At 38.3% G+C, this 13,196-nt stretch overlaps 1 protein-coding gene across 1 annotated transcript; it reads left to right on the top strand.

Moving 5' to 3' along the window:
* Positions 1 to 100: 100 nt before the first annotated feature.
* Positions 101 to 11,488, top strand: LOC116298353 (lysosomal cholesterol signaling protein). The gene is made up of 13 exons (XM_031706771.2): positions 101 to 608; positions 2,516 to 2,909; positions 3,367 to 3,535; positions 3,805 to 3,966; positions 4,583 to 4,666; positions 5,274 to 5,476; positions 5,901 to 5,997; positions 6,662 to 6,837; positions 7,481 to 7,787; positions 8,788 to 8,886; positions 9,117 to 9,181; positions 9,480 to 9,620; positions 9,996 to 11,488. Exons 1-13 carry the CDS (start codon positions 227 to 229, stop codon positions 10,186 to 10,188), a joined length of 2,472 nt encoding a protein of 823 aa, XP_031562631.1. The 5' UTR covers positions 101 to 226; the 3' UTR covers positions 10,189 to 11,488.
* The last annotated feature ends 1,708 nt before the right edge of the window (positions 11,489 to 13,196 follow it).

Genomic DNA, 13,196 nt, shown 5'->3' with positions numbered 1-13,196 from the left:
TGAATTTCAATTCTTGATCAAAGATATGTCAAGAGCTATGATTGGTGGAGATTTGTGCAATCAGATATAACGTTAGAAAAACAATTCGGACAGACAAGTGTGCATGTGAGAAGGGTGCTGAAGGCTGTTGAATGAAAAAGTTATATTGTCGTGTAGTCAAGCATGGTACTAATAATTTAGGAATGCTAGAATACAGAAAGGAGGCCTAGTTGGTATTGAAATTGCTATGGAAGGCAACAGTACCACGTCTGGTGGCCCGACCGACATCAACAATCTTTTTCCAGCCTTGGTCGAGTGTTTTGCAATAATTCTCTTGGGTTATGTAAGTGGACGGTTTGGATTCATATCGACTGCTCAAGGAAAAGGAATAGGGAATTTCGTCTCTCATTTTGCTCTACCAGCACTTCTCTTCAAGTCTATGGTTGAACTTGATTTCTTAAAAGTCAACTGGAAATTTCTTGCTGCTATTTTGATAGCTAAGGGAATAGTGTTTATTATTGTAGTGGTGTTAACTTTGATTCTTGGAAAGCCGCAGAAATATGGAAGAGCTGGAATATTTGCTATCTTCTGTACACAGTCCAATGACTTTGCCTTGGGTTTTCCTCTATGTAAGTACATATGGCAAATTTACTTTGCAAATCCAATTGTTAGCTTAGGAAAAGCGAACATTACGTAACGGGATCAAGTCATGCGCCATAACTTTTGGTGTAAGGTGATGTTTTGATTGATTATATAACATGCCAGGCGTCGTTGTACCCCCCGGGGTTGTTCCCTCCCCTTGAATTATCTAATTTTCGATGGATTTGAATTTTTTACGAAATGTACTTGAGTAAATTCTACAATTCAGATTTCTCTTTCAATATTTCCCTCCTAAATTTGAATAGAATCTGTATTTAACATAGTGGTCACTTTTTTTAAATTTTATTAGTAAATTTATTTTTGTCAAGTTGATGGAAAGAGTAGACCTCTTTAGCTTGGGCATAACCTTTACCCTTTTTAGACCATGTGTCCTTCTTTTTGGGAATATTCACATTCATGTGGAACATCTTCAGGTACAAGGCATTATTTTTGACTGGGGGAGGGCCGAAATTTTTTTTGTTGCTACATACATCATAAGGATTTTATGACCTCCCCTCAATAGTGGCTGCCACTCTCTCAGTGTATTCCCCTTTGATACTTGTCAACATATAGCTGATTCGCCTCTAGTTGTCATGTAATCCCCCCTAAATCCTCTAACCCTTTTTTTACAATGAATATAATAGAAATTCCAATATCTATATACAATGATAGAGTGCAAATAATATTTCCCCTGGAAATAGACAGCTAGCTAACTAATTACTAACTTTGTGCCATTGGTTAACTAAGTCTAATTAGTTAATGAAATAGGCGAGCCGTGACGGGTAAACTAGTGCACGTGTGCTACTCAAGGGCGCACATTTTAAAATATTTTCAAACACACTTACAAAAACTGAAACAATTTTTTATTCAATGTACATGCTTTTCCTTCGTTTAATTTGACATGTTCGCATTTTCGTATCTATTCATTTGCGTATTGAGTTGTCACTCTTATGAACGCCCGTGCCCTTGTCATGCCTCACTGAATTCCTATGTTTTGTCTAATTATTAAGCACTAACTATCTCCTATTTCATCCTAACTATTTCATGGGTATTTTATTTGCACTCTACAATACTATCTATCTAATTAAATACATAAAAGATAATACTAAAAACGAAAAAATAAACAAAAGAGCCTGCTAATTTCAAGAGTGTCATTTATCGAGCTTTAATGTGCTACTTAAAAAATTGTTTACAGCCAGCACAAAAACTACGAAGGGTTTGTGCTTGCCATAATAGTTTATCAATAGGTGAAGAGCCACCACCTGGATTTTATTGATTAAACCATTATTATTATTATTATTATTAATTCATTTGGGAGGCTATTCCAAAGTACCCCTTCATTGAAAATTAGTGCAGGCAATGGCACATAATACTAAGGGCAAACAAAAAAATGAGTGTGTTTCCTTGTGTGCGACCACACGACCCTGATTTCCTTGCGATTTTTGCCGACCCTAGAATTTTTTCATTCCAAAATGCACCACAGGGTTCCCAGTAAGCTCATTTCCAATCTTGTATCAGTAAAAATAAAAAATAAAATCTGACTTACTGAACACGAACCCAATTATTTTTCTCATGCAACAGGAAACACACTTATTTTTTTGTTTGGCCTAATCAACATGTCATCAGCGCCCGATTGTATGAAAGGTGAATAGTGCTATCCCACAGATAAATCTTATCCAGTGGATAAATTTGTTTGGTAACAGCATCGACTTATCCACTGGATAAGGTTTTATCTGTTGGATAGTGCTATTCACCCTTTGTATGATTGGGGCCAGATATCAAGCTCATTGACCTCTTATGAGAGCCACTGTTACAGGATTATCTATATTTTATACTGATAACTCTTTTAATTCTTGTCTTTTATTTAAACTGACATTTTTTCTTTCTTTTTGTACAGTGAAGGCACTTTACCGTGACTCAATGCCAGATTTTCTCAGCTACATCTATCTTCTTGCTCCAATATCGGTAGTACTGCTAAATCCTATAGGCTTTATCTTCTTGGAGTTTAACAAGCATAGTGACCACCTTAACCTTAAAAAGGGTCATGTTGCCATAGCAACTATCAAAGGAGTTATACTAAACCCTATTGTATTCATGACGTTCATTGGCATCATTGCAAACTTTATTCTACGACAAAAGGTTCCAGTAATTATCAATGGGTTTCTTGATGTCCTGAGTTCTTCATTTTTTGCAAGTGCACTCTTCTTTCTTGGTTTAAAAATGGTTGGAAATATGAAAAAGAAGATGGGATATGGATTGATTGTTCCTTTGCTTCTCATTTTCACCAAAATGTAAGTGCTATATTTCATAGATGAAATATTCTTCTAGTTGTATGTTTACAGAAAAATGTGGATAAAAAAATTTAAATAGGGAAAGGATTGACTGATTCATCATGCTATAATTCACACTGAGAGGTCATATGATGCCACCTTCTTGAACGAAACTTACTAATATTAATTTCTACTCAATACCCCAATATTACTCTAGGATGAAAATGGTACCAAATACATGTATCCCGATATTATTGGATAAAATTAGTATAAAATAGCATATATCCTGGATGGAGGCCAAGAGGAAATGGGGAGTTCCCTTCTCCCCCCTCTCTCTCTCTCCCCATTTCCTCTTGGCCCCCAGCCAGGAACACCTGCCACTTAGGCTACACATATCCTGATATTACTTGACGAAAACAGTACCACTAAATCTCCCTTTTTGAATATGCATTCCTATTCCATCAACTTTCTTTCGTAGACTGTTTGTCCCACTACTAGCAAGAGAATTCATCCAGATCCTTGATGTTGGTGGATCTAATAATACTCTCACCAATGAATGGAGTATGTTTGGTTTTCTGTATGGGACTATTCCAACAGCTCCAACAGTGATCATATTTGCTTCCAGGTTTGGTGTAGCAGAAGATTTGGTAAGATACAGTAAGATACTAATTAAGATACTCACCTACTGTACCCACACACACCTTACCAAGACAACCACCCACTTATACTTATTCACCCACCATAAATCTGCTCAAAATAATCATCAGCACACCAACTCTCATTTGCTTATTTTTTGTTTTCTCTGTTTCTCAAAATGGACAATTTGTAGCTGCTATTAATTGGTTCTGTGCAATCAGAAGCATCAGCCGGTTTAAAAGTATTAACCTATACGTGTATTTTTTCTTCATATTTTCAGATTGCAACTGGTGTAGTACTAGGAACATTTCTATCAGCTCCAGTCTTGTATACATCGGCCAGAATGATTGCAATAAAATACACTCCAGCGCTTCGGTTACATTACCACAGCATCATAGGAAAAACTATATATGATGCCTGTGGAGTTAGTATTCCTTTTGGGGTAAGTTATTCAGCCATATATGTTTTGAGCTTTAATTTTTAAATGGTATCTACAATTTAAATTATACACCAAATAAAAGATGAGGTTAAAGCAATTGTTGTGTAATAATGAGACCTACGTACTTTAGACAGGATGGGTGAATGGTCACTATCAAAGCCAAATATCGAGTATCCACAGTTTCTAGTCGAGCTGGCTCATAGTTTAGGCAACTTGAAGTTGTGAAAGCCCCATGGGCCCTCTTCTTCAGTCGTTTCATACAAGGCTCGTAATTTACCTACTACATGTAAGCATGTTATTATAGGATTTCCAAACCCATCCCACATGGCTTACCCCCTCATCTATCAAATATCAAGTTACTCAAATTATGAGTGGGAGAGTATCTCTCTTACCAAGTGCAAACCAACAAAATAGGTCACTAACAAGGACTATTGTTTTGACACTGTCACTAAAGTGTTCTAAGGGGAAGAGGTTATTGAGCTCTTGGGAGGGGGTTGGGGGAGGGGTGCTATTTATATACTGTAGTCCCAGCTCCCCTCCCCAATTATTGTTTAGAAACCCTTATTGATATAATAAAATTAACCCTTTCAGCTCCTGTTTAATTTCTCTCATTTTATAGTTGTGGGTGATAGCAATGCTTCTACTGGGAAGGCGGTGGAGACTTCTTCCACAAAAGTATACACTACACCTTGTAGTATCCCAGGTAAGATGCTATAATTATAGGGGTTGCAAGGCAGCCATGTCGTGGGACAGGAACACTGCTGCAGTGCTCTTGCATGACAAATGATGGTGAGTTGTATTTGTACTGTTGTTGTATCTGTGGGCTGCCATGTTGTGGGACAGGAACACTGCTGCAGTGCTCTTGCATGACAAATGATAAAGAGTTGTATTTGTACTGTAAGTTGTTGTATCTGTGGGCCACCATGTTGTTAGACAGGAAAAATGCCACAATGCTCTTGCATGGCAAATGATGGAGAATTATAATATTGCACTGTTGTTGTATCTGTGAGCCGCCATGTTGTGGGACAGGAACACTGCTGCAGTTCTCTTGCATGGCAAATGATGGAGAGTCATTTTGTACTGTTGTTGTACGGGTGGCCTGGTATGTAGAGTCACAGGTATGAAAGTTTTCTCTGGGTTCTCTGGTTTCCCTCTCTTTTGAAAAATCAACATTTAATAATGTTGTATTTGTATAGTGAATTTATATAATACTAGGGTATTTGGACCCCTTACAGGTAGTGATGGTTGTAAAATATAAGTTTATTTCTAGCTAATACTGACAGGTCAATACCCGATTTCTTTTATACTAGGTCATTTTTTCATCTTTAACTCTCCTTACTGACATTGACTGCACCTTCAAGTACTGGCATTTGGTATTATTTGCATCAATAAGTGTCACTGGTCTTCTATGCAGATGTTGGACTGCAATGCTTGCATTTAGTTTGTGTCTTGTCAGGTGTAAAGGGGGATCTATCAAGACTTGGCAACCATGGATCTACTTCTTTTCTTTTGGGTAAGTTAGTGTGTATTATTGAAAATATTGCTAAAAATCTTATTAGAGTAGTTTTCATATGACTGTGAAAAAAAAGCTTGTGGCATGAACGCCTCCTTGACATGTATACACCAGCATACACCAGCATACACCAGCATACACCAGCATACACCAGCATACACCAGCATACACCAGCATACACCAGCATACACCAGCTCAGACCAATCACATTGCACTAAATCCAGATATCCAAAACATGTCATGAACACGGCCGGACAGGGCCATACCAAGGTCACAGCACTGCCAGACCAACATTATTTTGTGAGATACAAATCAGGCAATTCTAGAAAACATCGCAGTCATGGCAAGGAATGGATACAGCATTGAGTTTTTCAAAGTCATGCAAAAACTGTTCTATTACTAAAGAGCTATGTTCTGTTTTCAGGCTGCCAGTTGTCTTCACTGGCATGAAACTGTGCTTTGTGGTGTTAAAACAGCCTGCTCATGACACTCAGCCATACTTGGCTTATGTTCAAAACCAGGTACAGTACTTAGAATCATCAGACACCATTGAATATACTGGTAGACCTTATTCATAGTGCAGTGTTTCCCATTACACATCACTTGTCATTCCCAGAGTATCATTTATTTGTGTAGAGGTTGCACATGAGAAGACACATGAATATAGATTCAACTCAAACAAAGAATCTCATTCTCTAGGTAATGACATGGTCTGAATTAAGAAAACACTGCACCACAACATCTAAGGTCTATACAGCCAATCTTATCCTTAGTGTGTTGATGTCTGGATGTTGTTTTTCTTGGGCCTAACAGCTCATACAGACATAAGCACCCACACAGACTCAGGGCAGCTCAGGCGTGAGGACAACTGCTGTTAATGAGCAATGCACAACTGAGTCTACGATATAAGTATAAGCATCATCAATGCACAATTGAGCCTGCAACATGAGTATAAGCTAGCAACATGTACACAGACTCGGTGCAGCTCGTCTTTAATGAGAATGAGCAATGCACAACTTAGGCTGGGTCATATATTGTCTATGAGTGCCCAGTGCCTGCACATGCAAGAGGGCCACAGGTTTGTTAGCCACTGGCTAATAAGTGCTACCGTCATAAAAACAAGGACAATTATGCATAAGCTTGTGCTCATTATTTCATCTTAATGACTGCCTTTCACTTTTTTAGAGGGCAGTTCTTGTACTTGAAGTCATAGCTCTGGCTCTGTGCATTATCATCATCATTTGGTCCCTCATTCGACTTCAGCGCTGTGACAAATTTTGCAAGTGTCCTAAAAGTGTACGAAGACTATCTTCACCACATTTAACAGGACTAAGTAACACAGACGAAGAATGCAAAGCCAGGTATGTGTTACAACAGGAAGTTAAATTAGATCTTACAGGACTCAGTTGTAAAAGTTGGTATCTAAATGTGGAACTGTTGTATAACTGGGAAAAACTAACGGTGCAGTAGTGATTGTGACGGTGTCTTGTATGAGCTTCTTCATTGGACAAGCATTGCAAAGTTTTTGAGTTTATTTTGAATTTGATAACTTTTGCTCCAAAAATTTCAAAGTTGCAAATTTCAAATGATAATTTCTACTTCATTTTCCCAATAGCACGCACGTTCAAGAAAAACCCTTTTGAGCCTTTTAAAATTCCGGTTATATACCGTGCCGTGCCGTGCCATAGTTATAATAATATATAGTGCGTATATAGCGCATTATATTATTTCAATGCGCTATGGTAAAACTTAAGAAAAATGAAATAAATATGGAATGCTAGAATGGACGGACGGACGGATGGATTGGTGGAAAGAAAGAAAGAAAGAAAGAAAGAACGAAAGAAAGAAAGAGGGAAAGAAAGAAAGAAAGGAAGAAAGAAAGAAAGAAAGAAAGGAAGAACGAAAGTAAGAAAGAAAGAAAGAGAGAAAGAAGAGAGAAAGAAAGAAAGAAGAAGAAAAAAAAGAAAAGAACTCTAATAAGGCTGTTCGTACTCGTTTTGTTAGGTGTAATCGCTGCCAAGAGATAGAAAAAGAAATAACCCAGAACGACTGTGGTTCCTCTAACGACAACTGCTGTACAAACGTAAAGACATCAAACACTGTTTTGGACATCGAGAGCCTGGATGAGAGCACGTGTCTTTTATCCAGTGGAAAACGTAATACTAGATATGTGGACAGCGACTCAGTGCCAAGTGAGCTAAATGAACTGGAAACAGCCTTGAGCTTGCAGGAGTATTACGAGGATGGAGACAAGCACCAGCTTGTTCAACATGTGATTCTTATTCTCATTTTGGCCTTCTCGTTCTGTGTGGTAAGTTTAAGTTTATCAGTGTATCAGAACCGAAAGCAAACACTAATACATCTGTATGCAATAGCAAGAAAATGAAAAGAAGAAAAAATGCCATTTCTTGCCTTTGCATTTGCATAGTTGCATTAACTGTAGGACACACGTAATTTCTTTTATGATTGCATTTGCATTTGTGCTGCCCTCTCTTTACATCAGTGGAAGACGCAAAAGCAAGAACAAAAACCCGAACAATTTTTCTTTCCTGTGTTTGCATTTGCGCACCCTCAGCTCACGTGCGTTAGGAATTAAAATGCAAAAGCTAGAACATTGAAAATAAAACCTAATATTTTTTATACCTTGTGCTCGCATTTGACATAAACTGGCTCACACTAAACACAAAACATGTAATCGAGACTACAAGGTACTTTCAAAGGATTATTCAAATTTGACCCTCGTACCCTCGACTGAATGCTTTGTGTTTGGCTAGTAAACCGATGTATGCAAAGTGGCCAATCTTACGTCGCTTGCGTGCGCATTTTCATTGTCAGTGTGAATCAGGCCTTGTTCTTTAGAATATAGTCTCTCCACTTCATCATCACTAACTAATATCGGAGGAACCCCTAGCTTAGTGTCTAACCATATAAAGCATTCTGGAATAGACCCTTTTCAAGTTCCAAATTACCGCTGTGTTTCTTGATTACAGACTCATTTACTCAGGCTTAGCCTCGATTTTGTGAAGAACATTCACGTTTTCCAGTCGAGGTCTGTCAAGTTTCAAAGTGTTCGTATTGTTGAACTTGTGCATTCTTTACTTTACCGTTGGTATTTGCGAGTAATTAGACACTGACTCAAGGCTAAGCCTGAGTAAATGAGTCTGTAATCAAGAAACACAGCGGTAATTTGGAACTCGATAAGGGGTCTATTCATTGCTCAGAGAAGCTCCTTTGATTGTATAAATACATACAGAAATGGAGATGTATGAATCACACCAAGTCATTTCATTTTTATGTTGATCAATTTTTAGGGATTGTTCATGTGTGTTTGGTACCTGACAAACGAATCTCGGAAGAGTGGTTTATTCATCGCTATGAGAGTACTGGATATGATTTTATTGTTTGGCCAGGTACGAATGAATATTTATTAGAAACCTTCATTTTGTATTACATCCACTTTTCAGTACTTTTCAGTTCTTTCTCTGAAATAAAAGACTGAATTGATGGCAAAAATGAGCAGCTTCACTACGAAAAGAACTTTTTTTAAATTTCTGTTTTGAATTTTGATTGATTTATCTCAATTATTTTTGACTTGCATGAACTTCATGGCTGTTGTCTTATCAGTTTTTTTGTTTCTCAGGGTTTTATTACATTTGCCTGCTTTGGGATGGACAAACAGCTTATCATCGTACCATTCGTCAAACGGTAAAGTCCATACTTTAATACATTTCGATGACGGTTTCTGTAACACAGCATTTTTTTACGAGGTATGGTCGTTAACCCTGCGACCAAGGCCAAACCTGGAGGACCAGGTGTCGTTCTGGTGGCGCAGAGCAGAGCAGGTTGGACGAATAGTGTAAAGGCCTTATGCGCTTCCTGGCGCGATAAGTCATGATGATGATGATTAGATGATGATGATGATGATGAAATTTTCTATTCTTGTTTAAGGATTCTCACCACTGATCCCAAATTTTCTGACATCGATATTGATTGTGTTTGTTAGATTCCGCAAACTGTTTTATGGCGCCGAAGCCGTGACGCTAACGCCTCCTGATGAATTGAGTCCAGAGGTCGTGCACTTGTGTGAACAATTCTCGAAACATCATAGACAGAAGTGCAAAAGAGCTCTAGTCGAAAACAAAACGTGAGTCGGATTACTACTCTTCTTCCCTCCCTTGTTCACTCCTCCCTTTCTTTCTCCCTTTCTTTACCAGTTCCTTCCATCACGATCTTTGTTTTCTACCTTCTTGATTCCCTTCGGCCCGGTCACTCCTTTACTTCTTTCCCTTCCTTTCTCCCTTCCTTTCTCCCTTCCTTCTTTCGTGCATTCCTTCCCTCCCTGGCTACCAGTTCCTTCCTTTTCTCGTTCCTTCCTTCCTATCTTCTTCACTCCCTGTCTTCCCGGTCACTCCTTTCATCCATTCCTCTCTTTCTTTCTTTTCTTCTCCCTTCGTCACTCCCTTTCTTCCTTCTTTCCATCTTTCAATAAGTTAATTGCTTATATCTTATCCTGACCTAGGTATCACTTCCGTACATATCACAACGTATTCTGTGGTGATCAGCTTGTCAGTTGGCTTGTAGACTTGGGTTTGGCAGAAGATCGAGTAGCCGCTACGAATTATGGGAACAGCTTGCTTCAAGGACGCCTCATCGAGCACGTGACTAAAGAGCACTTTTTCTACGACCTGCCCTATTTCTATCATTTCTGTTGAGATAATCTGTTAGGTTCGAATCCATATTTATGACGATGAAGATAATGACCTGTCAGTGGTTATGACTAAATGTTTCAAAATTTAATTTCACTAAGTTTAATTTGAAGGAAGATTGACATACCTTGTGATGATACATTCTCGTACCCAGACCCTTCTATTCGATTACGCTTTCCGTGAGAAAGCTGAGAGGGGACTGGGTACGAGAATGGTGGTGATAGGGTCGTGGACTGCGTGGGGTATGAGGTGGGGGATCTTCTTGATATCATCAAAGCTATTGTCGGTATTTTAGTCAAAACTAGTGGCCTATCATCAATGCTGCGTTCTGATTGGATGAGCTACTACTAGGCTATAAGTTGTATCCTACTAATAGCGAAAACTGCCGGCTTTGAAAAGTACGGATATATCATATCAACTGAGATGTTCCCATATCTTTCCAAAAATCAAGGCCAAATTCCTATGCACCACTAGATCTTGACCAGCCTTCATCCATACTTCGAAAAGGAAGGGATACTTTCATGTACTATCAAATTACTTCCCAGAAGTTTTCACTTCTGGGAAGTAGAGTAAACGGAATATTAGAATGAGAAGGAAAAATAATAGCAAAATAGGCAAAGAGTTGATAAATAGTGAATCTAAAATTATGTAAAGGTACATTCAAAAGAATAAGTAATATTTGTAATTAATTATTTATTGTAAAAGTTATAAAATTGCTATTTAATTTAATTCACAATAATGCACATTGTTCACAATTAAGTTTTTGAAAGAAAGGATCTAAGTGTATGTTATCTTTGTAACATAACATGACCAATTGAGACCCAAATTGCAAACGAAAAATTGAGTTTTGGTGGTCGTCAATCAAGAATTTTCTTTAAAATGTCTAAAGGCCGGTTTAGACGGTACGATTTTCGCCTACAACTATCGTATACAACACGCTCGCGTCTGTCGTAGGCGAGTTGTAGGCTTGATTTACACGCTACGACTCGAGTTGTAGGATGACGCGAGCGTGTTGTATACGATAGTTGTAGGCGAAAATCGTACCGTCTAAACCGGCCTTTAAGAATTCCGACTCCAAATTTCAAACGATTGATTGCAAAGCTATCAGTATTGAATTAACTGAAGACAATCAAGTCATAGTCAATACAGATAGCCTTGCAGTCAAGAGTTTGAAATTCGGAGCAGGAATCCTGTGTAATTTTTGAAAAAATTTATTGGGAAATCCACAGCGACACAAAGAATAAGAGGCGTTTCAGAGAAGAGACGTTCATTATGCTTTCATAACGATAAATAACTGTAACAACGATATTGAGTACTGAGGTTTAACTGAGTCTATAAAGCCGATTTATAATGCTGATAATTACATCTCCATTATAATTCCTCAATAAATGAATTCCCTTTGTGTCCTTTATCGTGTTAAAGGGGACGTCTAGCTACTATGTACAGAGCGGCTTATTGAAGGATGCGGAAAAATGAACCTTGTCACAGCGTATTGCAATACGAATACGGGTTACATTTGAGACCATGATTTTCGACTGAGAAATTGGTTTTGATGGTTTTATAAGTGAAAACCGTGAGAAACGTATAGAATTGACGAGAAAACTGTGCATAGACCGAAACGAAATAAAAATTGATGCGATGAATGATTTCGTTTAGCTCAAATTTAAATCCTGCAGTAAATGCTAAAATATTTGCACATGCATTTATCTAAGAAGGATAAATCTGTCTTTCATTTTTCTTCCTTAATGATCATTGACAGCCCCCGTATCGAAATCCTATATTTGTCACTAAAATCTTTAAATTTTTGCCTCGTGAACGACAAAAAAATCGACAGCGCGCGAACTGCATGGTACCGGCTTATGGAATCCGGCAATCTAATTGTTGCCAGAGAAGATGATGCACCCGCATAGAAAAAGCTCATCGGTGCTTTCACCGAGTGCCATGCAGTTACGTAGGTCAGGGTTATAGGCATGTCATACTACGGTGATGAGACGACATGCACTGCGTGTATGATTTCGTGCATGACCGATCCAACTTCCACTCGGAAGTGATCGTGACCTCGTTGGCCTTGCTTACCTTGGATCTCGATACAGGCCTGCATACTCTAAGGCCCACTTAGAACTAGGGATGGGGGACTCAGGTGTTGCTACTTTGAAGTAAAAAATACGTTTAAATTACTTTGTATACCTATACGAACATTTATGGGCCCAATATCCCAAAGCCTTTTTGAACTAAGCCTATAACATACTTAACCTAAGTTTCAGGCCCTTTCTCCCCTCTTAATTCTACCCTCCCTAATTCCCCTCCCCTTGGGCCTGAAGCTCAGGTTAATACAATGTTCGTGGGGTCATTATGCAGCCTTAGGTGTCGAATATTCCCACCATGGTGCAGTATTATCATTGATCCACGACTTTCCTTCCCTTACATGCTCTTTTCTTCTACCGACGGTGCTCACGTGAACCGATCGTGGATCCGGGACGACCCTCTCGGTAGAAGCTTCAGGATCTTTATTAAATTGACTTCAGCTCTACTCTACTCTATCTTACTCTGCTGAACTGATTACATGAGCTATATTTAAAATGGCTTTATGACAGACCCCCGGGATGACAGATGATTGGCTAATAGAATAAGTAGATTCCTAAGTGCGATATTCTAACGACGATATTAAGAGTGAAAATCTTGAAAACTCTTAGCTGAAACTATATGAATATATCGTAAATGTATAGAAAAGATTACGAGGAACATTTATATTATAAGGCTCTAAAGATAAAGGCCCTAAAATAACTGAGCAAAGGGGTAAAAACTGTGTAGGGCGTAACCAGAGGTACAAATGTTAATGGGAGGAGCTAAGAAATTTACTTGTGAATTCAGAGCATATCAATATCTAAACTTGTGCGTGATGGCAGCCGTGCTGAAATCTTATATCGATATCTTATATAGCTAATATCTTATGAGATAAGTAATTTGGAGACTGATGTCTCATTTTGTAAATATTTATTTTCTCTCTCATGAGA

The sequence above is a fragment of the Actinia tenebrosa genome, unplaced genomic scaffold, assembly GCF_029948245.1.
Source record: "Actinia tenebrosa isolate PJP-AT-01 unplaced genomic scaffold, QUT_ActTen_1.0 PGA_scaffold4__44_contigs__length_22323623, whole genome shotgun sequence".
Classification (NCBI taxonomy): domain Eukaryota; kingdom Metazoa; phylum Cnidaria; class Anthozoa; order Actiniaria; family Actiniidae; genus Actinia; species Actinia tenebrosa.
This window is presented reverse-complemented; position numbering and strand designations above follow the sequence as displayed.

Coding starts and splice junctions, on each gene's coding strand:
- LOC116298353 (XM_031706771.2), top strand. CDS start 227: ATGGAAGGCAACAGTACCACGTCTGGTGGCCCGACCGACATCAACAAT. Junction 3,967..4,582: donor GAGTTAGTATTCCTTTTGGG/GTAAGTTATTCA, acceptor CTCATTTTATAG/TTGTGGGTGATAGCAATGCT. Junction 9,621..9,995: donor GCTCTAGTCGAAAACAAAAC/GTGAGTCGGATT, acceptor ATCCTGACCTAG/GTATCACTTCCGTACATATC.